We start from the raw sequence: 22,423 nt of genomic DNA on the forward strand, positions 1-22,423 counted from the left end.
TACAATTTCTTTATATATTTTCTCAACCTGAGTCTCATCTTCAGTCCTGACTCATCCCTAGTCTGGGCATCAAAGAAAAAGCAAAATGGTCATGTGGTCTACAAGCACAGATCCCATTAAAATTGAGTGTGAGGCATGGAGCTGTATACCCAATTGCTTACCTGAAGAGTGCTGCATCTTCTTTCCCAAAATGCCTTTGCATGCATTCTGGCAATTAAATGTTGGCTTTTGTTCCTCGTTTGGTATATTAGCAGTACTAATTACAATAATAATACTTATTTTTATAAAATATTTTTCATATTGAAATTGGTCTGCAAATATTAACTGTTTATAGTGACAGTAATAAAGAACAAATAATGTTTATTGAGCTGACTGGAAATACTACTTAGTATAACAATGTAGCCAAAATTCAGTGATTTATTTTCTGCTGGTGGTTTTGTTGATGATACAAAGAGACAAAACAGTCTGTCATGAGAACTGGACAGTTGTGGGTCCATAGGACTAGTCACACTTCAATCTTTTCTCACAGTATAATCAATCCTTTCCTTAAAATTAATGCTCATGAAAAATAACTACGTGGTAATTATTTTTAACCCAGTCTTTAAGGAAAAAAAAATAAAGGCAAAACCAACCTACATGATTTCATATATCATACATTAAAAAATGACAGACTATAGGCAAAACATCAGCCATCACAAGTCGAAACCATTACAGATAAAAATCTTCTAGACCATGAAGTCAAGGACTGTCCCTCTGTGTACTGTTCAAAGCAGAGAAAACTACTGATGCTTAACAAATGTATCAGTAGTACAACTTAATCAGCATACTTCAGGTCTGACTTTTGTTACTTAGAGGAACCATAAAATTTGCACCAAAGAAATTGCACAAATATAAAATCAAATTAAAGCCAATGGGTGAGGCACACTCAAATACACATATCTGAAAAGTAGTTAAGAATTTGGTTTTCACCAGAGTAAACTAAACTAGAGAGCTATAAAGCAAGGTGATCATTTCATATTGAGAGGGCTTCTTTCCTTTTTTAATTTTCAGTTTGAACCTTCTCATATTTCTTTGATAAGTTTCTTTCTTCACTCATAGGTTTCACCGGCAGCAAGAATTTTTCTGTACTTTGATATTTAGTAATGATGCTGCTTTGGGGAGAGAACCTTCCTTTAATCTCCCTCCTGTTTCCTACTCCTCTTTAGGATCTGTGAGTGCACAGAGGCAGAGGCTGAAATTATTCTTCAGCTAAAAAGTGAGCTGAGGGAGAAGGAGCTAAAATTAACGGATATTCGTCTTGAAGCCCTCAGCTCTGCACACCATCTGGATCAGATTCGGGAAGCTATGAACCGCATGCAGGTCAGTGCAGTAGCTTAAGTGATGACAGAGGTGCACACCAAAGGTAGGCTAGGTGTATTTCCTTTCCTAGTACTTTGGTCCAGTTGCCAAAAAACTGTTGATACAAAGTAAATTGCTAGGTTGGCAGTACATCTGAAGGATGAGTATGATAAACGTTCACCTTATAATAAAGATATTCTTAGCATTTATACTAATAGCTAAAATGTGTTTAAGAGATATGGAAGAAGATATAATCCCTGCCCAAAGGATATTTATTATCTAAACCCTATGACTGGGGTAAGCAACATGACAGACAAGCAGATCAAAAGTGATTTCTACAGAGCTTTAAATCCTTGAGCCATGGAAGGGCAAGAGTGTATATTCACACTCTCTTATCATTTCTGATTCCTAACCCAGCTGTGGCTTCCTAAAGCAGAGAATGTAAAATTGAACTAATTACTGTATCCAGCATCATAAAATTTTGCTACATTATGTTGTGACGCTGCTCCTAATCTTTCCTGAATGCATTTTACATCAGAATACTTCCCCTTTCGTGAGGCTGAAAGGCTACAAAAAGAATGGAAGTGTTCTTCAGTGGAGCACAGAGTTTCATGGGATTTGACTCTGTCACTCATATACAAATGTCTAGTATCATGGTGGGTCCCCAAAAGTATCTACAGTATCCACACAGTATGACATAGGTCCTTCAGCAGAACTGGGCCCTTCTGAAATGACAGGTGAGATACCTACGTCATCCCTGAAGGCACAATAAATCTGCATTTGGGAAACAAAATCAAGACCATGGGTTGGGAATTCAGTTGAGATGAGGACAGATACATTTAGAAGTCTAGGTATGACCTAGGTGAAAAACTCCAGTTATAGTCAATTGAGTTTTAGTCCTGTAGTAGTAGGGGCTAAACACCTATCCTAAAATCATCCTAAGATAGTTACAGAGGGTGAAACTGAGTGGTTTGAGCATATATATTTGTTCCCATTCAAACCAGCCTCAAGTATTTACATCTTCCCAGGACATGTGGGTTTAGCATTCTACCCATGGAAGACCATGTCATGTCACTGGAAGCCCACATTTACACAGCTGAATCCAGCTCAGTGGCTTGTCAGCTGAATTGCTCTTGCTGGGTGCTTAGGTCAGGTGTGCCTTTAGGCACTTCTGTATAGATGTGCAAAGCAGCTGATTTTATAACTATAGAATTGGTGTGGTTTGCTGTCTTTTCTAGACCTCTTTTTTTATACCATGTCTATAGCAGTCTCAGCCACGCCTTTAAACATCTGTAGTACCTGCCGCCCTCCCAGATGTTCACAGCACTAGGTGCCAATATTGCTGTGGGATATTTGGCTGAACTTCAATTAGGGGGAAGAATTACCAAGAACTACTCCATAAATATGGTTTCAATTGTCCAGACATAAGTAAAATACCTGACCTTGAGCCACTAAAAGTTCCGAGGAACTCTACGAAATAGAATACAGTTAATTGCAATGGTGGAGAAAAGGATGTGAATGCTTATCGTGATTACAGACTTATACTAGGATATGAGTGCCTGAAACAGGTGAACTCCTCAGAGTCAGGAGTCTGCTATAGTAACAGGCCTCCAAAGTCTGAACTTCATCAAATCTGGGCAGAGGCAACTAGTTGAGATGCTGTTGCTGGTAATCACCACTTTGTCTCGAGTTTTCCCAAAAGGACAGGCAACCACCTTGCAGTTGGCAAACTCTTGATATTTTTGAGAATTGACAAATACTGGTAAGGGGAAAAAGTAGGACTGGTGAGAATGATATATGAATACTTATATATTAAAAGCACCATAAAAAGCAAAAGCTCATGTAAGTGGAAGACTGCTAAGAGCTATGCAATTAATCAGCGTAAACTGCAGAGTAGCTGGAGATTGCATGACTCATTTCACCACAGCTCCCGATTTGAACCCCAGGCTAAACTAGTGCACTCATTGATTACCTTCTGTCCCTATTTTATTGGCTTATTCCTTCCCTTTCACTATCTCCTCACCTTTGTGTATGTCATCTAATCTTTTTGTAGCTGCTGCAGGGTTTTTTTTTGTAATGCTATCCCTTATGTTTTTACTTGTATAATGTAGCTGTGCAGCCTCCATAAAAAAAAATAAGACTTTTAACAGGATGTTAGTGAATATGGAATTAAATTTGGTGTGCAAAACCATCTACAAGAATAAGCAGTTGCTTTATACTGTGCTTCATGAAGTGACTGAAAGCTAGATTTAACTAGGGAGTTCTCAGGCTGTTTTCATTTTTTTATTGTACATTCAATAATCACTTGGCACCACAGAGGATTTAGCTAAAAAAATCCCAGTTGTTCTGATTCATCTGTCACTGTATGTTTTCATCAGAGTTTGCTCTCTGTTATGTGAACAATCCCACGTTTGAATGATCAGAAAGTCTTATCTGATAGCAAGAAGGGTTATGAAGTTGTTAACTATCAAATTCTAGCTGTCCATTCTGTCCATTTTTAATTTAATTTTTCTGTGAAGTTACTGCTTAAATTTTACATTCAATGGCAGTAATAATTTTCTGTGACTTTAGAAACATTGACATATCCAGTAGCTTTCTTAGCTGACTGTTCCCTAAGGTGTTTGACAATAGAAAGTAGCTTTAAAAAGTGGGGATAGCTGGGAAAATTTTCACCACACTCAAATTATGGTCAAGTGTACAATAAACATAGCAGCTTGAAGCTTATGTTTTTAGTAACCATCTTGAGGCAAAAGCTGAAACAAGGTTATCAGGGGGTTTCCCTTCATTTAAGAAGTAAGTAGTAAACTTACTAGTAAGTTAGCTACTTCAGGGGAACAGCATCACCAGTATACTACCTTCAGTGCTTTTCAGAAAGAATAACCTACTGTACTTTTATCTTGATTTCTTTTGTATATAGAATGAAATTGAGGTATTGAAAGCTGAAAATGATCGTTTAAAAGCAGAGACTGGAAATACTGGAAAGCCTACCCGGCCATCATCGGGGTCATCAAGCAGCACATCATCTTCTTCATCACGGCAGTCACTAGGACTTTCTTTGAACAATTTAAACATCACAGAATCTGTCACATCAGGTACATACTTGAAGCACATACATGCCTCAGCAATTAGTAAAAATTTATTCCTTTCACCCTCTAAATGAGCCATATCTGAGAAGCATGCCTGAAAATTAAAATGCCTCATATCCCTCAGGTTAACATCAGATATACATACAGTAATGAAGATAAGGAAGAATGCTGGTGGTCATGTCTTAAAAATGTAGCTTTTAGAAGCCTCTGAATATTAGTAACAGACTGTTCCTTATGTTTGCTTAGTTCCTAGATATTATACTCTGTACTTACCAAGTTTACAGTACTCTTTAGTCATCTAATTTACAATTTTTTGGAAAGGAATATCTGTTGAAGTATGCTTGACAACTGTATAGATATATTCTCTTGCCCCTATGGGATAAATGAGTATGTGAAGCTTTTCTTTTGGCTTACAGATCTTTGATCATTCAGTTAGCTCCCTTCACTTCATATTTGCAGCTGAGGCAGAAGGTGGTCTCAGTCACATTTATCCCTTATGTTTTTTTAGTTTGGTATAGCTAGTTAGCCTGTACAGGACCAAATCCCCATTTATCCCAGAAGCCAAACCCCACTCGCCTTATTAGGCGCTCTCATTGTCTTCAGTGAATGAGAGAAAGCAAGCAGAACTTTGGTCCACATCCTGAACATTAGCATTTGATTATTTTTCATGCCATGGAGTTTATGATAATAAGACTTCTATGCTTGTTTTGATAATGTAGCCAAGAGACAGAAGTGCTGTCTCTAACATTAGAACCAGGAGCAGAGCAAGAGCAAAGCAGCACTCATTAGCATAGAAGCCACAGAAGGTATAATGCAGTCTCTGAAAGCAATAAAAATATGGCTAATAACTGTAGAAAGAGTCTAGGCAACAGTACAGCTGGGAACATGCCAAACTGACTGACTATAATTTGGATTGGCAGTTAGTCATATTATCTTGCCAGTCATTGATTCCACAGATAGTTGAGCATTTTTTTCTTGTTAATATCATATTTTTAATGAAAATTGGTATGTTTTTTGTTTACACTCCAGCTTTTTGCAAGGTTTAACTTTTAGCATGGAGGAGCCTGAACTGGCCCTCGACATACAATGAAGTGTTGCAAAAAGCAGGGAGGAAAAAATTAACTGTGGCTCCTGCTCACAGATCCACATACATTAAAAAAACAAAAAAACAGAAACAACCCAGAACAGAATTTTTTTCAATATGGTGATTGTAGAATGTCTTTCGTCAGTAGTAGCCATTAGGACTTTGCCACTTGGTACTAACTCTGTCTAGATACAGGAATAAACATGTAGGAAGAAGAGAGGGAGGAGTTTGGAAAAGAGGAGGAGGAACTGGGTGAGAATACGATGGGTAAAGAGGAATGGGGGAAGAAAAAGGGAAGGTGAAAGACAAGATAAAGAATGAAGATGAAAATCAGGGAGAAGTGTTTAGAATAAGAGTAGAAAAAGTAAAAACTGGAAGAAAAAGAGGAAGGGGAAGTGGAAAAGGGGAAAAAGGAACAGGAGAAGGAACAGGAAAAAGAAGATGACTGGGAGAAGCAGTTGGACTCAGTGATCTTAAGGGTCCTTTTCAGCATAAATGATTCCATTTTTCCATAAGCTTTACATAATTTTCTATGTTATTGTTCTAAATGTTTTCATAGCATGTGAAGTAATTACTTTTGGTTATAAGAAATTAGAGAAATAAAGGTGCCTAATGAGAAGTGGAGAATTTAATTTGATTATGAATCCAGAATTTTTGATCATCATGATTATCATTTTGTTGCTATACCAAAGAATTTGGAAAGGTGACAGCTTTCTACAAGTTTTGTGAAATATCTGTGACAGCTGGAGTACTACTGAACAGAATTCCATGAGATCTGGAGAGGCTAATTTCAGTAAATCACTGGAGTAAGAGCAGCAAACAAGGACTAGTACAAGACTGGTCCAGAGTACTAGAGTTCAGACAAGAAATGAACTGCAGTCACCATAGTGTGCCTAAGGAGACCTGGCAGGGGCTAATTAAAACAGTTGGTACAATTAGAGCGTCTTGGGCATCTTCTCAGGCCCTTGTGTGAGTGAGAGTTCTTAAAAAGTGGATTTTTTTCTCTAGCCACAGAGTGATTTCTCATTCCTAAAGACTTAGAGAAGAATGTATTTAAAGGTTACATAAGGGTCATTTAGAGATTGAAAAATTTCAGAGGGGGATCAGTTATATCGTAAATTGCCCTCAGACAATTATCAAAATTTTTAAGGCTTGTGAAATATGCCAAAACACAAGACAATTGAAGTGAAATATTTAGTATTGGTGGCACAGAAAAACTGTCTGCCTGGAAAAAAGCAAGCATGAATTTATTTAAGCTCACAAAAAAAATGGCCTCTTCATTTGACTAACTTAAAAAATAAAAACCATGCAGAATCTGGGTGTAAGTTACCAAACTTTTTACATGAAAAGTTATTTTTAATATATTCATTGAAATCATCTCCATAAGTCTTCTTTGGTTTTCCTTTGAACAAGCAGCTGAATCTTACTGGCACCACATTTAATTTGGATGAAATCTGACCTTGTGCAGATTATGTCATGAAGTCAATGATTTTCTTCAATCACCACAATAAGAATGAGCAGGATTTAGGGTAGTGGATTACTGTGCTGACCTTTGAAGAAAATGCAAATCCATAATCTCTCCTAATTTGATAGTTAGCTTAAAATGTCTAACAGTAAAATCCCTGAGAGAACTTCTAGAGTAAGGGAGCAGTTTTATTACTTGCAATAAAGCTGCAGGCTCAACTTTTAGTAAAAAATATGTAAAGATACACACTTCTGCTTTCTCATTTTAGGAGTTAGTGAAGACGTAGAAACAGAGGTGCAGAGCAGATCAAAATCACTCTTTACCTCCAAGAAAAATGAAGCCTTTCCTTAGTGGAATGGCTAAATACAGAGTCCCATATTCTGGAGGCATCCAAAGAGGTTTAGTAATGGATACTGTGTGTAAGCCTGTTTTTGGAGGTAAAAAAGACTCTATCCATGCCATATGTACTTAAGGTAAAGATATCATCAGAAAGAGAAATTACATGCTATTTTATTTAACAGCAAACATATCAATGCAAGGATTTCTTGTTTTCTCTCCTTACAACATTTTAAAGGGCACAATGAGTGCCCAAAGACATAAACTTCATTTAGTTTTTAAATATTACTTTGTGAACATATGGTAATTTTGAAAAAGTTCCAAGAAGGAAAGCAAAGACAAGACTATAATGTAAGTTTTTATTTATTTCCCTCTTTATTTCTATGTGATTAGAATTCCTAATATTCCTTCAAAAATTGACAACTTGTAATGGTTTTCTCATCTCCAACAGAAATGGTAAATTAGTAATAAGTACAAATTAAGATGATTGCAAGTTGTTGTCATGGCATTCTTTCTTTTTAACCAAAAAATCCTTTGGACAAATATTGAACTGATGATGTGGACATAACTGATGTCATTTTTCAGACTGACCAGTTCCCTTCTTTTAATGTAGATATTTTGTTGGATGATGTCACTGATGGAACACTCAACAAAGAAGGTCACAGTGTGAAAATTTTAGTCACTATAAACAAGGGCTACAGTCGAGCCAAGGTAAGTGCATTACCCAAAGGTCTAGATGCAAAATTATAGCTCAAGCATATGCTGGAATATAGTAGCTCAACTTTTTTTCATTATTTTAAGCTCAGGAACTGAGCTTAAATTGAAGGGAAATATCCTAAAGATAACATCTCTCTTCCCTATCCTCCATGTTCAATACAGTTAGGCATTCTCTGTAGACTAATGTCCTATGGCCTCTTTCTGCCTTTTTTTGGTAGCTTAGACAATACCAATTATCAGTTTAATTAGTAGTATGATGTTCTGGGGCTTACTATCCACATTTAAAAGTCATTATAAATTAGATCTATGCCTTGGACCCCTTTCTGTGCAACTATGAATATGCTGCTGAGGTTATCAATTTGGAATTGCATTGTCATGTTTTCATGTTCTGTGTGTTACAAAATATTATAAATGTGCAACATTTATTTATATTCATCTCTGTAAAAACACAAGCAGAATCAAACAATGGAATAAGATATTGTATTTTCTTCTTTATGAAGATGTACCGAAGTATGTATACCTATTTCTGGAACAGAGATTATTAGCAAAATCACATTCTAAATAATATTATTTTTCTTTGTTAGGAAAGCTATGAATCTTCATAGAAAACTAACTAGCCCAATTTTTAGTCCAGTTTCCAAAAATCTCTCTTTGCAGGATCAAAAACCACATGCATACCTAATAGGATCAATTGGAGTCAGTGGGAAAACAAAATGGGATGTTTTAGATGGTGTAATCAGACGTCTCTTTAAGGTAAGACACTGAAAAATTAGTTTAAGTATTATTACTATTTCATTTTTGACTTTAGAAAATTTCTGTATTCTTTGGGTTGTCTTGTCAGGTCTTTGGTTTGGTTTTTTTATGTATTGCTAACACCACTATTAAGCTTCATTCTTAATGTTGCTTTTCTTTTTTTATGTCTGTAGGCAATTTTCCAAACTACTTTCATTTGAAAAACATTTTTATGTCTTATATTTTCATATAATTTCAGGAATATATTTTCCGAGTGGATCCAACTACTAGCCTGGGTTTAAACTCTGATTGCATTGCTAGCTATTGTATAGGGGATGTAATTAGAGCCCATAGCCTAGAAGTGCCTGAACTGCTGCCTTGTGGATATCTGGTTGGAGATAATAACATCATCACTGTGAACCTGAAAGGTAAAACCTCAAGAATATTTTTGTAGATACTGTAGAATTCTTCACTGCAGTTCCCCATCCTTTCATAATTATTTTTCTTACACTTCACTTTTCTGTATTTTGTCTCCAGTTCCACATAAACTCTCTGTAAGATATTGTATAATGCCTAACGCAGTGTGGCCTTTTGAGGGAAATCTAAGAATATCTCTGTCCTTCCCTTCCTCCCTGCCAAATCACAACAAAGTACAGATTTCTAAATAGTGGCAAAAAAACTAAACCCAAAACAGAGATTATGATGAGAAATATTTGTCTTATCCATCGCCACAGGAAAAATTCCATACATTTCAAAAGCTCTAGGGATTTGCTATTGGAGGGAAGCGGGGGCGTTCAGAAGACCTTTACATACACTGATGTGACAACTGATAACCCTTGTAGCTGTCACTTTGACCTTTTCTTTGTCATGGCTGCCTGTAGTGTCTGAAGCCTCACTGAGCCTTTGCTTTACATTTACTTTGATTTCATCTCTTCCACTCATCTCATCTCATCTCATCTCACTACTGCTGTTTAATTTTTTGGTTTTGTGGAAGGATGTCAGTATTTCCACAGTAAGTAGAAGTCCTTGAAAGGGATTTGATTTAGGCAGAAGTATCTTACCTTGCTTTCAGCATAGCACTGATGCCATCAGGTGCCAGGCCAAATACCTAGCTTAGCAAGGATGAAGACAGACCATTTTTCTTATCTTTTGTTCCCAGGAGTGGAAGAAAACAGTTTGGACAGTTTTGTGTTTGACACATTAATTCCTAAGCCAATTACCCAACGGTACTTTAATTTACTGATGGAGCATCGCAGAATTATTCTGTCGGGACCCAGTGGCACAGGAAAGACCTATTTAGCTAACAGGATGGCTGAATATGTTATAACCAAATCTGGCAGGAAAAAAACTGAGGATGCAATTGCAACTTTTAATGTAGATCACAAGTCAAGCAAGGTAAGTTACAGTCACAAAGATAATCTATTGCCCAATTTGTAGTGACGATGAAGAGCGGATTCTAATAATTGGTGTACTCCTTTGCTTCTCAGTTACCACTTTTTCTTCAAGAATTTCCAGTCCCACTGATGTACAAGGGCCACATCTTTCTGTTCTAAACAAACCTTTGAAGCTCTGCAAAGGAAGTCTCAATTTTCCCTCTCTTGAGGAAACCCCCTTTAGGGTTTAGGTGCAGAATCAAATTGCTACTAATTTAATATAAATTAAATTTTTGGAGTGTCTAATTCCTTCGTCAGAAGGTTTGATATATAGTAATACTAGCGTAACTTGCTTTTTCGTGAAGATAACATCAGCCTTTGTTAGCAAAGATTTCAAAATGGGGATTTTGAATTACTGTCTCGGGTTCAGCTTCTTAATCAGCACTGAATGAATACAACCGTCGTGGTTTCTATCAGGAAGCTGACCATACTAAAATTGCCTTACACTTCATGTCACATTCACAGTGATTTACATAGCTTAGAATATCAGGCTTCTAGCATGACTACTGTGCTAGCCACAGATAATACTATTCACTTGCTGTCCTGAATTGAGTATACTCATGACTTGGTACCCAGGGAAAAGAAAATGAAGGGGTTTGACAAGAGCTTTCTGATTTGCACAGAACATAATGAATGCTAACATAATGTAAGAAGAAAGAATATACAGATCCCAAAGGGGCAAGAGGACCATTCCAGTAAAAATAAGCATTTCTCACTGTCTTTATACAGAGGATTTGTGATGCCATTTACTTTGGCAGGGGAAGTGTTTATGCTTTATTGTTATACCATATACATCTATAATGAAAATTGTCCCACAAAAGAGCAAGCTTTTGAATTTCTGGTAAAGGGCTTGGTCTATGTGTTTTGGAGTTTGGCTGTTGTTTTTTTGGTTTGATTTAGCCCCTCCTCCCCCGCTTTTCCTTTGTTTCTATCCAGATTTATAAAGAACTGTTGATTTTCTAATTTAAAAAAAAAAAAAGAAGAAGAAAAAGAAAAAAGCAACATTTTCAAATACCAAGTGTGTTTGAATAATACAGATGGTGCCACTCCATGAAGAAACCCATAATGTTCCCCTAGAGACACCCGATCATAAAAAGGCAAAGAAAAAACTTCCTTGAAATAAAAAAGGATTGCATGTTCCCATTAAAGAAGAAAAGATTCTGCTATCCCTGATCGAGAAAGTAAAATGACAGTAGGAACTCTGTCCATAATACTGAGTATTTCCAACCCTGACAAAATTAAATACCTCTAGAGATACAGCTGTAAAATTCAACTAGCCCAGATCTTCAAGGGCAAGAAAGTGTTGACAAAAATATTAAATGTTTTGATTATAAAACCCTCTCTTTTCCTCCAGCTCTAAACAGCAGCCAGACAGTTGACAGGAAAAAAGAATTTATGTAACAAATTTTATACTGGTGTGTGATATAGCATTCCCAAAAGGGCAGGCAGATTTTCAGTGGGAGTGGTGAAAGTAGATATCTGAAGGAGCAGTTCAATACACCTAGATTATGTGATAGTTCGGTGGGTTTTTTTCAGTATATAAATGTGACATTCTTAAGAACGAAGGTCCAAAAATTATTGTATCTCAGCCCATTGCAAATGACATATTTATTGCAACTTATTTTCCTCTGGAGATATTTTATCAGGAAATTTCTAAGAAATGTATCCACTAACTCAGAATGCTTCAGTCATTCACCTTATGTTTAGTACCTTTTTTTTTACCTAGCATGTGGTTTCAGTGTTGCCCTGTCTAAGCAGCGTGTCTTCCTGCATGTGCAGATCCAGCTAAATAATCCACAGAAGGGAAACTCTTTAGCAGTCATTTTATCTTTCTGTATTTTTTTTCCCCTACTGAAATTACATCTGTGGTCGAATCAGATTAATGTTTTCTGGGTGTTTTGTTTTGTTTCTGTGTTTGTTTGGTTGTTTGTTAATTCTGCTGAAGGATCTGCGACAATACCTAGCAAACCTAGCTGAGCAATGCAGTGCAGACAACAATGGTGCTGACCTTCCTGTCGTCATAATTCTTGATAACCTCCACCACATCGGTTCACTAAGTGACATCTTCAATGGTTTCCTCAACTGTAAATATAATAAATGGTAGGTAGTAGCTCTTCTCTCTCCTTTCCATTTTGCAACTAAAACAGAAGAAGCTCTTTGTTATTTTGCAAAATTAAATGTTCCATTGGAAACTTAGGACTCCCATAGGCTGTCTGCAAGGCCCTTATATGCTTCAGTAATTTTAACCCCCTTCAGCAAAGTACTTAGTTGTCTGCTTCACTTCATTTACATGACTCCTGTGCTTCTCAGTGAGATGTAAATGTGCCACAAAATTTAAGTATGTACTTAAGCACTTGACTTACCCTTTGCACCCTGTCAGGTTAAACAAGCTCATTAGTACCATGAGGACATCTTATAGTAGAATAAGAAGAATTACACTTTGTAATAGTGGAATTTGGGATAAACCATACCATGCAGAAGCAGCTGTATATCTAGCAGACTTGCCCTTCCGATGGTTTATAGCTGTGCAGAAGTACGGAGTTTGCTGACTCCTTTATTCTCAAGCAAGAGTAAAAATAATGTTTTCTGGAACTTTTACTGGCCTACAACATTGGTTATTTCTGCTGTAAAAGTGCCATCATAGGGACTTCCCTTCATAAAATCAAGGCGTGCAATATCTTACTCATGAGATTCACTGGCTTCTGAAATTAAAACGTTAGGTCTACTGCAAAGTTAAGACATGTTTGCTTGATTTATTTCTTTATTATGGATGAATGCTAGGAAACTGAAAATGTGCAGAGAGGAAAATCATACAGGAATAAACATTTTTAAAAGGGCACCTCAGAAATATTTTAAATCTTAGTCTACAATGCATCCAGAGACTCTCTTGAAATTGGCCTAGTGCAGATAAAAAGAATGAATATTCTCAAATATTTGAATGGATTTTCCCTCAAAAAAAATCCTACTGCTTTTCTCTTTTCAGTCCCTATATTATTGGAACCATGAACCAGGGAGTTTCTTCTTCACCAAATCTGGAGCTGCATCACAATTTCAGGTATATTCACTCTGTATTTACTGTGGCCATGTTTGCACAGCTCCCTGCTTCTAAGCCCTTCTTTGATCAATATTGATCTTGTGTCTCATCACAGCAAAGTATTTTAGTTTCAATGTCTCTCCTCTGTTGATGGGTCTCTGAATGGTGTTGGGGAATGGTGAAAGAAATAAGATACTGTCTGGCACCTCTAGCAAGTTGCTGAAGATAATTGCATTCCTGCATTTCATTTGTCTTCAGCAGTGTCTTGAATTCCTGCAGGAACCTGAAATGGCTGTGTTGAAGTAGTGAACAATAATGAGGTTTATTGGAGCAGTTTTATACTTGCTGACTAATGAGACTTAGAAGCTTGTGACATTACTTTCATCTATATGTTTAAGAGGAAATAATGTATTTGCTACTTATCGCTGCTTGACATTTATCTCTTCTACCCAGGTGGGTGCTGTGTGCTAATCACACAGAGCCTGTTAAAGGTTTCTTAGGCAGATATTTGAGAAGGAAACTGATTGAAACTGAAATAGAAAAGAACATACGCAATAATGAGCTCATGAAAATCATTGACTGGATTCCCAAAACATGGCATCATCTCAACAGCTTCCTAGAAACACACAGCTCTTCAGATGTAACCATTGGTGAGTCCACTGGTGGAATGGTTGCAAATAAGTATGCAGACCAAACATTTTAGGGATTTGGGAAGGATATATTGTTTTTTTAAAAGTTGTCATCTCTCAATGGGAAGTACATCATTGGTGTGGAGAATTTGTCTAGTTGCCAGCAAAACTGAAATAAGGAACTTTAATGAGAGGGTTTGTATTTCTTGATATTTCTTCCTTGATTGTCAAAGACTTTCAAGTAAACTATTACAATTTTTAAAGATTTTTTTTTTTAAATTACCTCAATAGCAACTTTCCTAAGCTTAATTTTTGCTCCTGCTTTCACATTGCATTATAATTACAGCAATAAAAAACCTTGGACCTGATGTCTTTTAATGGAATAACTATGTTAGCAAAGAAGTCAACCTTTTATATAGCTTTCCATAAAACTTGTAAGTATTCATTGGGCCCTAAAATTGAATAAAGGGACACTAGTTCATTTTTAATAACAGGAGATTGATAACTTCTTTACTGTAGTCATGTATTAGTATTCTCTTTGCTTGACTTTGCTCCAATACTATTTTTTTAATTCTGTGAAGATTGTCTTAAGTGTGTGTTCCATAGTTCCACCTTTTTAATGCACAGTTTGACTTCTCAGGTCCCCGTCTCTTCCTCCCTTGCCCTATGGATGTTGATGGCTCCAGAGTGTGGTTCACAGACCTGTGGAACTATTCCCTGGTACCATATCTTCTGGAAGCTGTGAGAGAAGGACTTCAGGTATGTCATTTTTTGCCTTGAAAATTTTTTTAATTCCTCTCATAAGGCTTTCTCCAAGCTACTTTAAACCATTACATCTTGATGTGAATCCTGTTGCATTTGCAAGAAGAAAATCTTTGGAGGGATTATAGAAGTCAGCCTCAAATTCCTTTTAATCTGCTCCTACTCTGATGTATGATTTGCTTTGTCTGCTCCAGCACCAACATATCTTCTATTTTATGAAGTGGGTTTCTCCTCTGTGACTAGAAGAAGGTGGGCTTTTTTCCGCTGTCTAAAGAGTTCACATCAGTGCTAAATACAGTTCAGATTGCCTTCCTGAGTCTCAGCCTACCCCTCCATGGAAAGGTTCATAGGCCCTACACTGCTGCAATAAAATAGCTTTGGTCTGTGTAATCCTCTCCCACCTACATACACATGTAAATACACAAGCTTGTGGAGCAAAGCTTGTGAACAAGGATATTTTCATAGAATCATAGAAAGGCTTGGGTTGCAACGGACATTAAAGATTACCAGCCCCCTGCCATGGGCATTAAATCAGGTTGCTCAGAGCATCATCCTTAAAAACCTCCAGGGATGGGACATCCACAACTTCTCTGGACAACCTTTTCAGTACCTTACCACCTTCTGAGTAAAGAATTTCTTCCTAACATTTAATCTAAATCTCTCCTCACTTAGTTTAAAACTATTCCCCTTGTCTTATCACCATCTGCCCACATTAAAAAAAGTTGCTTTACCTCTTCTTTATAAGCCCCTTCAAGTACTGGACAATTGCAGTGAGGTATCCTCCAAGAGGATAACTCTCTGAGTTATCCCAGAGGATAGATTAGGATTTCAGACAATTCCATGTCTTTGGAGCAAACCTAAATCTTGATATTATTCCCTTCTTTTGTCTTCCTATCTTTTTCCCAATCTTTATTTGGCTTTCTCCCCTTTCCTTTTTTTTTTTTTTTTTTTTGTTTATGCACGGCAATTCTGTGTCATCTAAAAAGATGCTTTGTGGAAAGGCATTTTTTTTCCACACTTGACTCTGAAAGAAATTACTGCACAGTGCAGAGGGGATTGTTATGGACTAGTCAAAGAACTGTGTAAGCAGCTGCAGTTTTTTTTATCACCTTGTATTGAGACAGTGACATCCTGATGTGATGAGGGTTAGAATCTCGCCTGTTGAATATCTCATGCATTCCTAAAACTGCTTATTTCTCTGGGAATTACAGAATATTTGTGCCTTGTGCAGAAAACCACCGAATATTTGATAGAACAGCAACAGTAAGATTGACAGCACTTGTTTAGTCCAGCTATAAAAATGCACTGATATTCTTCATGCTCATATTTTCCCAAGTGTAGAGGGTAACTGCTTAAATGAAAACTTCAATTCCAGAGCAGATGATGGAAGCATTTAGAAGAAAATATGTTTGTTTAAACTGTACCAATTTTTAGCTGCTTTGGATAGCTTTCATAGCATAACATTATTATTAATAAACAGAAATATATTATATAATTAGGTGTTCCTGGAACTAGGAATTGTTAGAAACTGCCTTTCTAGTCTGTCACTTTGCAAACTCACTTGTCAGGCATGGAATTTGCAAGCCTTGCTACAGATTCCAGAAAAGATTTCTTTTCTGAAAATCTCAGATGAAGGGAAGTGCTGTCTACAACCTGGAGTTATCCTGCTACCTCCATAAGAAACACTTCCTATTGGCTTAGTTAGGCAGATCCCTGTTGTAGCAGCCTAGCCTCAGTGTAGGGCAGAAGGAGTCTGAGTATCTCTGTGCATAATATAGGGAACTTGGCTACCTAACCTGAAGCTATGGATTCAGCAAGTCCCTGGGAGCAGGTGTTGCAGTGATAAGCACATCTGCCTTTAGCACTAAAATCCTCCCACGTTTACTCCCTTCAGGAGTGCAGCCTATCTAAATCCTCCATGAGTGTATGCCCTGACAATATGCTGTTGCTTGGATTGCATGAGACTGAGGCAGGAGAAATTACAGAAAGCTGTAGTCAATGGCTCCCTATCCCAATGTGTCATTGTCACAGCCAAGGGAAATCTTTAAAGCAGCAACAAAGGGGTTCTTGGTTAACATGTTGCTTGTGAATAGCAGTGTAGAGCTGGGTGCATTTTAGTGAGGAGGATACCAGACCTCCTAAAATTACAATATTCTCGTTCTTACTTCTCTGTCATCCTTCCACATTTGTAAGCATTTTGCTGCTTCATAGTAGGGAAAAATCTATCCCGTGTGAAATTCTTCTGCATCCCATTTTGCTAGGAGAAGTGAACAATCTGTACTGACACTTCGTAATTCACTTCAAACAAAATCCAATTAACGTGAATGCTTTAGATAGGTCAGAGTTAATTTCACCGACGTGCCTTAAGCAAATTACCTGAAGGTCTCATTTCACATTGTATCAAGAACTTGTGGCTCTCGCTCTTGTCTACAAGTATCACTAGTTATGAAGTGCTTTTCAACTTGCAGCCACTCTGTGTGTTGAAGAAGCATCAGTACAGATGAGTTGCCTGGATGTCTTATATACATGAGTGCTGAGCACATCTAAAAGGAAAAACCTTTCTAAAATGGTTTAGATGTTTTTGATGACTTTTTTTCTGCTGTTACAACCAGTAGTGAAAACTCTGTAGAATTCTTATCTGTTTCATATCCATAACATAGATGTACGGAAAGAGGGCACCCTGGGAGGACCCCTCCAAGTGGGTAGCTGATACCTATCCATGGAGCTCTGCATCTCAACAGCATGAGTGGCCATCACTACTTCAGTTAAGACCTGAAGATGTTGGTTATGAAGGTTATGCATCAGCAAAGGAAGGAACAACCTCTAAGCACGTTCCACAGACTGATACAGAGGGGGATCCCTTGGTAAGATTCAAACTTTTGGGAAAAGACTTTTCAGTATGTGCTTTACTGTGACGTGTGAAATTGTTCACTGTACAGTAAAAATCTACTGTACATCTGTTACAAAATGGGCTTTTAAAATGATTCCTACTATAATTTATTAAAATGTTGAAAATGAAAGTAAAATCTAACAGGAGGGCAGGTATCATAAGCCTGCCAATATGCCCTTACATTGTTTGCACTTCCTATCTGCCCAGAAATGTCTTCACTATTACAATTAATTAATTAATAGATAATTATATTATTCATTATTATAATGTTTGAGCACCACTCTTCAGCAACTTATTAATCAGTTTTATTCTAAAAACTTCTTTCTGAATTGGACAGTCTTTCATCTACATTCTAAAAATGAAGGACTGAGATATTCACATTATCTAACTTGTCAATCATATAGAATTTACTGGAAATGGAAATTAGACAGCCATCCTTCCATTCCTCAGAATATTTCAAGATAGCTGATGACTGTATAACAGTCTTAATGTAAAAGGAATGCAAGTTTGGTGTCATTAAATGATAAGAGGTTGATTTCCCTCATTGCCATGTATTGTTTTATTTAAATACAATCCCAGACATTTGGGTTTACCATTGCCTCCTCTGATAATGGACTATTAAAGTGCACAAGTTGAACTGCTATTCTTGGATAGTGTTTTCCTCTATGGACTGCGTTTATCACAATTCAAAATCCCATTTTAGAGAACTGTATTTCTGGAATACAGGCAGTCCTTGGAAAAGATAATTTCTCAGAGGAAAATGCTTTTAACTCTTACCAGTGCTAAGAAAATGGCTCCTTAGCTTCAGTTTCATATTAAAAAACCAGACCTTGCATCCTGAAGATGTGTAGAAAGTCACCTAATTTCCACCCCTCTCCCAGTCCATAAGCTTTCAGATGATAGTTTGATCCTGTGATTTGGGCTGCCAGTGAGTGTATTGGATGGGCTTCCAACACAGCAAACTCTCTTCTAAGGTGAAAAACTTGGGCAGCTCGAGTTCAGTGTCCCATCACCCCTGGTCCCTGCATGTTTTGATCAGCATCTGTACCTGACTAAATATCAGAAGCTTGAAAGTTGTGACTGGAGGGCTTGCTCCTTCCTCCAGTGGAGCTGATGGGGAGACAGACACTGCATTTGTGGAAACCAGACATGTCATGTGCAGGCTGTATTGAGCACCCACTACATGTATCCTGAGTTCACAAGCATGGATACCTATTAAATCTTCAGCAAAAGCTACCTGATAGTATTAAACACTGTTCAGTGCCTAAAGATAACTTTACCATGCAGGTAAAGTTAAAACCATAGAGATGTAAGGATTTCTGAGCAAACTTGAAATGGGGGCTTAAAACACAAACAGATAAGAATACCTCTTTGGTTTTTAATTGCCTGCTTTCTGTAATGACAACGTATTTGTTTCTTGACAAACACTAAAGCAATGTCAACATTGCTTACAGTCCTGAGCATGCTGGCAGAAGTGATTTTTTTATAAATAAAATCCTGATCATTACACAAGAGTTAGCCCTCAAGCATTCAGGTAGTTTTCTGGGGCTTAATGTTGGTGTATATATATATATATATATGTATATTCAGATTTCAGGTACCAGTAATCCCCAAATTTAGTGGGGGCTCTACTCTCCTGGGTAGGACGATCTGTTGCTGCTCCCCTGCTGAGGTCAGCCCCTTGACAGCAGATGGGACTCTTTTATGAAGCAGTTGGCCTCAGTCCACCCCTGTCTCATTCCCTCCGCATCTTTCTGTTGTAGAGGGGGTATGTTACTGTGATTGTGTTTCCAGTTGCTTTTCCAATGTAGTGTACCTACACCATCCAAAAATTATCTGCAAGCTTGACAGTCTCCAAATATGGGCCCAGATGTCCAGCTGAGATATGGCTTCTTCCCCTACCAGTGTTGCAGCTGCAGCCAGTCTCACCCCTCAATTAAAGAGAGTTAACAGGCAGCTCCATTGTATCCTTCTGGGTCTTTGGACCTCTAAACTTCTATTTAGAAACCAGAAGGCAATGAAAATGGTGGCAGTAGGAGCCGCTGACACCCTGCCCTTTCTGAAATCCTTTTGTATGGTCCCTCAGCTAGATACTAGCACACCTCATACAGCAAGGGAGCTTAATTAAATTTTAATGCAGTCACTGCAATATTAAATGAGATGAGATTATGTAAACATTGCTTTCTTCTTTCAGATGAGTATGCTAATGAGGCTTCAAGAGGCAGCCAACTATTCGAGCGCACAAAGCTGTGACAGTGATAGCACCAGCCACCATGATGACATTTTGGATTCATCCCTCGAATCAACTCTCTGAAAGGGACAAATCTTAGTGGAGGATTATGGTAAAATCTGTTTCCACAAGACCACTGCCAGTATTAAAGCAGCACGCCGAGGTCCCTGAGTCAGAATGGTGTGTTGTAGGTAGGCAGGAGACCTAACTCTGCAAAGTCAGGAAGAAAAATTGAAGTGGAAAGCTTGAATTAGTTTAATTTCAAGGCATTTTAATACCTGTGGAGCCAAGCGAGACTCCATTTGTCAACTGGAAAGTGCCCTAGACCAAGGGCATCTAAGCAGATTGCACACGTGTTAGCCAAACTGGAATATTTTTTTTTTCCCTTTTCCTGTTTCTCTCTCTCTGTCTCTGTTTCTCTGTACAAGTTTGCAGTGAAACTTCCTTTTTTTTTTTTTTTCTTTTAGTTTATCCTGAGGCACTGCATGAACAATGCAGTCTTCTAATTCTCTTGTAACCTCTGTTGTGCCACATGGTGCTGGTCACAGGACGGCAGCGGTGTTTGTGTTATACACTACTGCCCATTCCAAAACGAGTCAAAGATGATAGTAACTCAGAAAGCACAAACAGTATTGTGCAATCACCAGAAAACATGACTGTGATATGCTGGATAAGTGCCAATTTAATTCTAACTGCCATGGTCACGGTGATGCGCTCCATCAAGTTTTTAGTACACGAGTCACAGATTTTATAAAGTTGTTTTTACCACAAGGGTCTTTTTTAACCACCTGCCCACTCCTTAACAACAGTTTTATACCAATTATTAACCAACACTGATTAAAGGCTTTTTAGGGCTTCATTTGTTTGAGCCTTTTCAGTGAAAGAAGGAACATTTCTTATGGTGCTGTCTCACTGCCTTAAAACAGATTTCTAGAACAGTTTTACAGTTTGGTTTAATTCCTAAACCATCAGTAATTTACACTGTTTTTTCTTCATTTACTAATGAGAAAACATCAGTTAACATAGTAGCCTCATACCTGTATATCATGATTTTTTAAAGTAATGGATACGAGAAAGAACAGTTGCTATATAATATTTTTATCTTGTGAATAGATTGCTCTGCCTACCCTCAGAAATACACAAGGAACCCAAACCCACTTCTACTGCCACTTAAATGCTGACAAAATCAGCTCAAATTCATTTAGTCCCATGGAATGGAATTTTTGAAGGATAGATGTTTTGAATACTTATCCAGCAGAGCTGGATACACTTGATGCAGCATGAGCACAAATATATGGTTTTTTTTTCCTTTTTCTAGTTTCAGCATGTTGTTTTGATTGCAATTGTTGTACCTGAAGAATTCAGCATAAAAGAACACTGAAGCAGTGATGTCCACTGTGGAAGAGGAAGAGTTTATACTGTAAAAGTGGGTTGGTTTTGCACAGTCTACTGGGTGGGTATTGTAAATATTGAGAAAACAAACAAACAAACAAACAAAAAAAAGCCTTGCACAAATCAAAAACAAACAAAAAATGTATTTTATTCTGTTGGTGTTAAGAAATGTTTCACTTGCTGAGATTTCCCATATATTGCAAACAAATACAAGAATGCAAACCTTAAAAGCTGTTATTACCTGGTGTGTTTGTCATGTACTTACAATTATTATGACTATGCAGGAGCTATCATTGATACAGTCAGCACGTTTCACTATCTATCTGAAGCAAATACATTTTGGGGGGGAAAAGTCTGAAAATGTTTTAAGTCCATATGTCACGGCAGGCTACAAACAGATTGCATTCAGACTGCTCAGAGTATTCAAAAATGCTCTTTTACCATAAGAGGCATGAGGTTGAAATAGGTGCACATGAACAAGAAGGTACCTAAGGGCTTTGGCATTGTGTAGACATGTACTGTACACCTCCATGGATGTCACCTTCAGGATGTGTATCTGGTGCTATTAACTCCTTGTGGCTGTCCTGTGGCCACTTGCTGTAACTCAAAGAAATCAATGCAGTTTCCAAATGGCACTCAGCTGCATCGCTGAATCTAGAGGTCCCTACGCGGTGCTACTGCCCTAATAAAACTGAATTTATGCATGTAGGATTCAGTCAAACCAACATCATGCCCCCCAAATCTGGATCCGTTTCTGATGCAAAATATGACCTCATACACCTTAACTGACTCAAAGAACTAAAACAAAGCTGCTCTTTCTTATACCTGTGCTCTGAGTAAACCTGCTAATCTTTTCCTGCCATATTTAGCTCACAAACACACAATATTACATATACAAAACTTCCTGCAATACATCTCAGTGAGTCCACCTAGTTTACAACTCAGAAATTGTTTGTGAAGCATTTGTCTGTACACATTTTATATTTTGTACATTTTTGATGTAACATATCATGTAAATAGACAGAAACAGTGAAATAAATCATCTGAAAATTTTTGTAGTCTTTGTAAAACCCTAATAATAAGTATTTGGTGTCATCGGACTTAACTGGATGATGTATTTTCTATTGGTTTATTGTTCCTCTAGCTTGTAAACCAGCTTGCGTATATTTTTTTGCAGGTGTGCACACTGTATCTGTCTAAATTATTACTTTGCCATTAAAGTGGAATTATTTATTGAAAACACAGTCTGGTGTTTTTGCAGTCAGGACCACTCAAGAGTTAGATATTATTTCCAA

At 37.4% G+C, this 22,423-nt stretch overlaps 2 protein-coding genes across 13 annotated transcripts in view; one reads left to right on the top strand and one right to left on the bottom strand.

The window, feature by feature from the left end:
• Positions 1–22,368, top strand: part of NAV3 (neuron navigator 3) — a 514,063-nt gene extending 491,695 nt beyond the window's left edge. For 11 of the 12 annotated variants that reach the window (XM_050324425.1, XM_050324431.1, XM_050324426.1 and 8 more), the window contains 12 exons: positions 1,206–1,359; positions 4,256–4,430; positions 7,923–8,020; positions 8,684–8,779; positions 9,018–9,186; positions 9,918–10,153; positions 12,137–12,291; positions 13,175–13,246; positions 13,679–13,875; positions 14,495–14,613; positions 17,277–17,480; positions 19,701–22,368. In XM_050324425.1, the coding sequence (XP_050180382.1) occupies positions 1,206–1,359; positions 4,256–4,430; positions 7,923–8,020; positions 8,684–8,779; positions 9,018–9,186; positions 9,918–10,153; positions 12,137–12,291; positions 13,175–13,246; positions 13,679–13,875; positions 14,495–14,613; positions 17,277–17,480; positions 19,701–19,820 (1,795 nt within the window). In that variant the 3' untranslated portion in view covers positions 19,821–22,368. The remainder of the gene's footprint in view (positions 1–1,205; positions 1,360–4,255; positions 4,431–7,922; positions 8,021–8,683; positions 8,780–9,017; positions 9,187–9,917; positions 10,154–12,136; positions 12,292–13,174; positions 13,247–13,678; positions 13,876–14,494; positions 14,614–17,276; positions 17,481–19,700) is intronic. The other variant, XM_050324422.1, reaches the window with a different exon arrangement.
• Positions 1–22,423, bottom strand: part of PPP1R12A (protein phosphatase 1 regulatory subunit 12A) — a 1,052,766-nt gene that overhangs the window by 266,584 nt on the left and 763,759 nt on the right. The window lies entirely within an intron of this gene.

The sequence above is a fragment of the Myiozetetes cayanensis genome, unplaced genomic scaffold (genome assembly GCF_022539395.1).
Source record: "Myiozetetes cayanensis isolate MyiCay16 unplaced genomic scaffold, myiCay2020 scf3, whole genome shotgun sequence".
Classification (NCBI taxonomy): domain Eukaryota; kingdom Metazoa; phylum Chordata; class Aves; order Passeriformes; family Tyrannidae; genus Myiozetetes; species Myiozetetes cayanensis.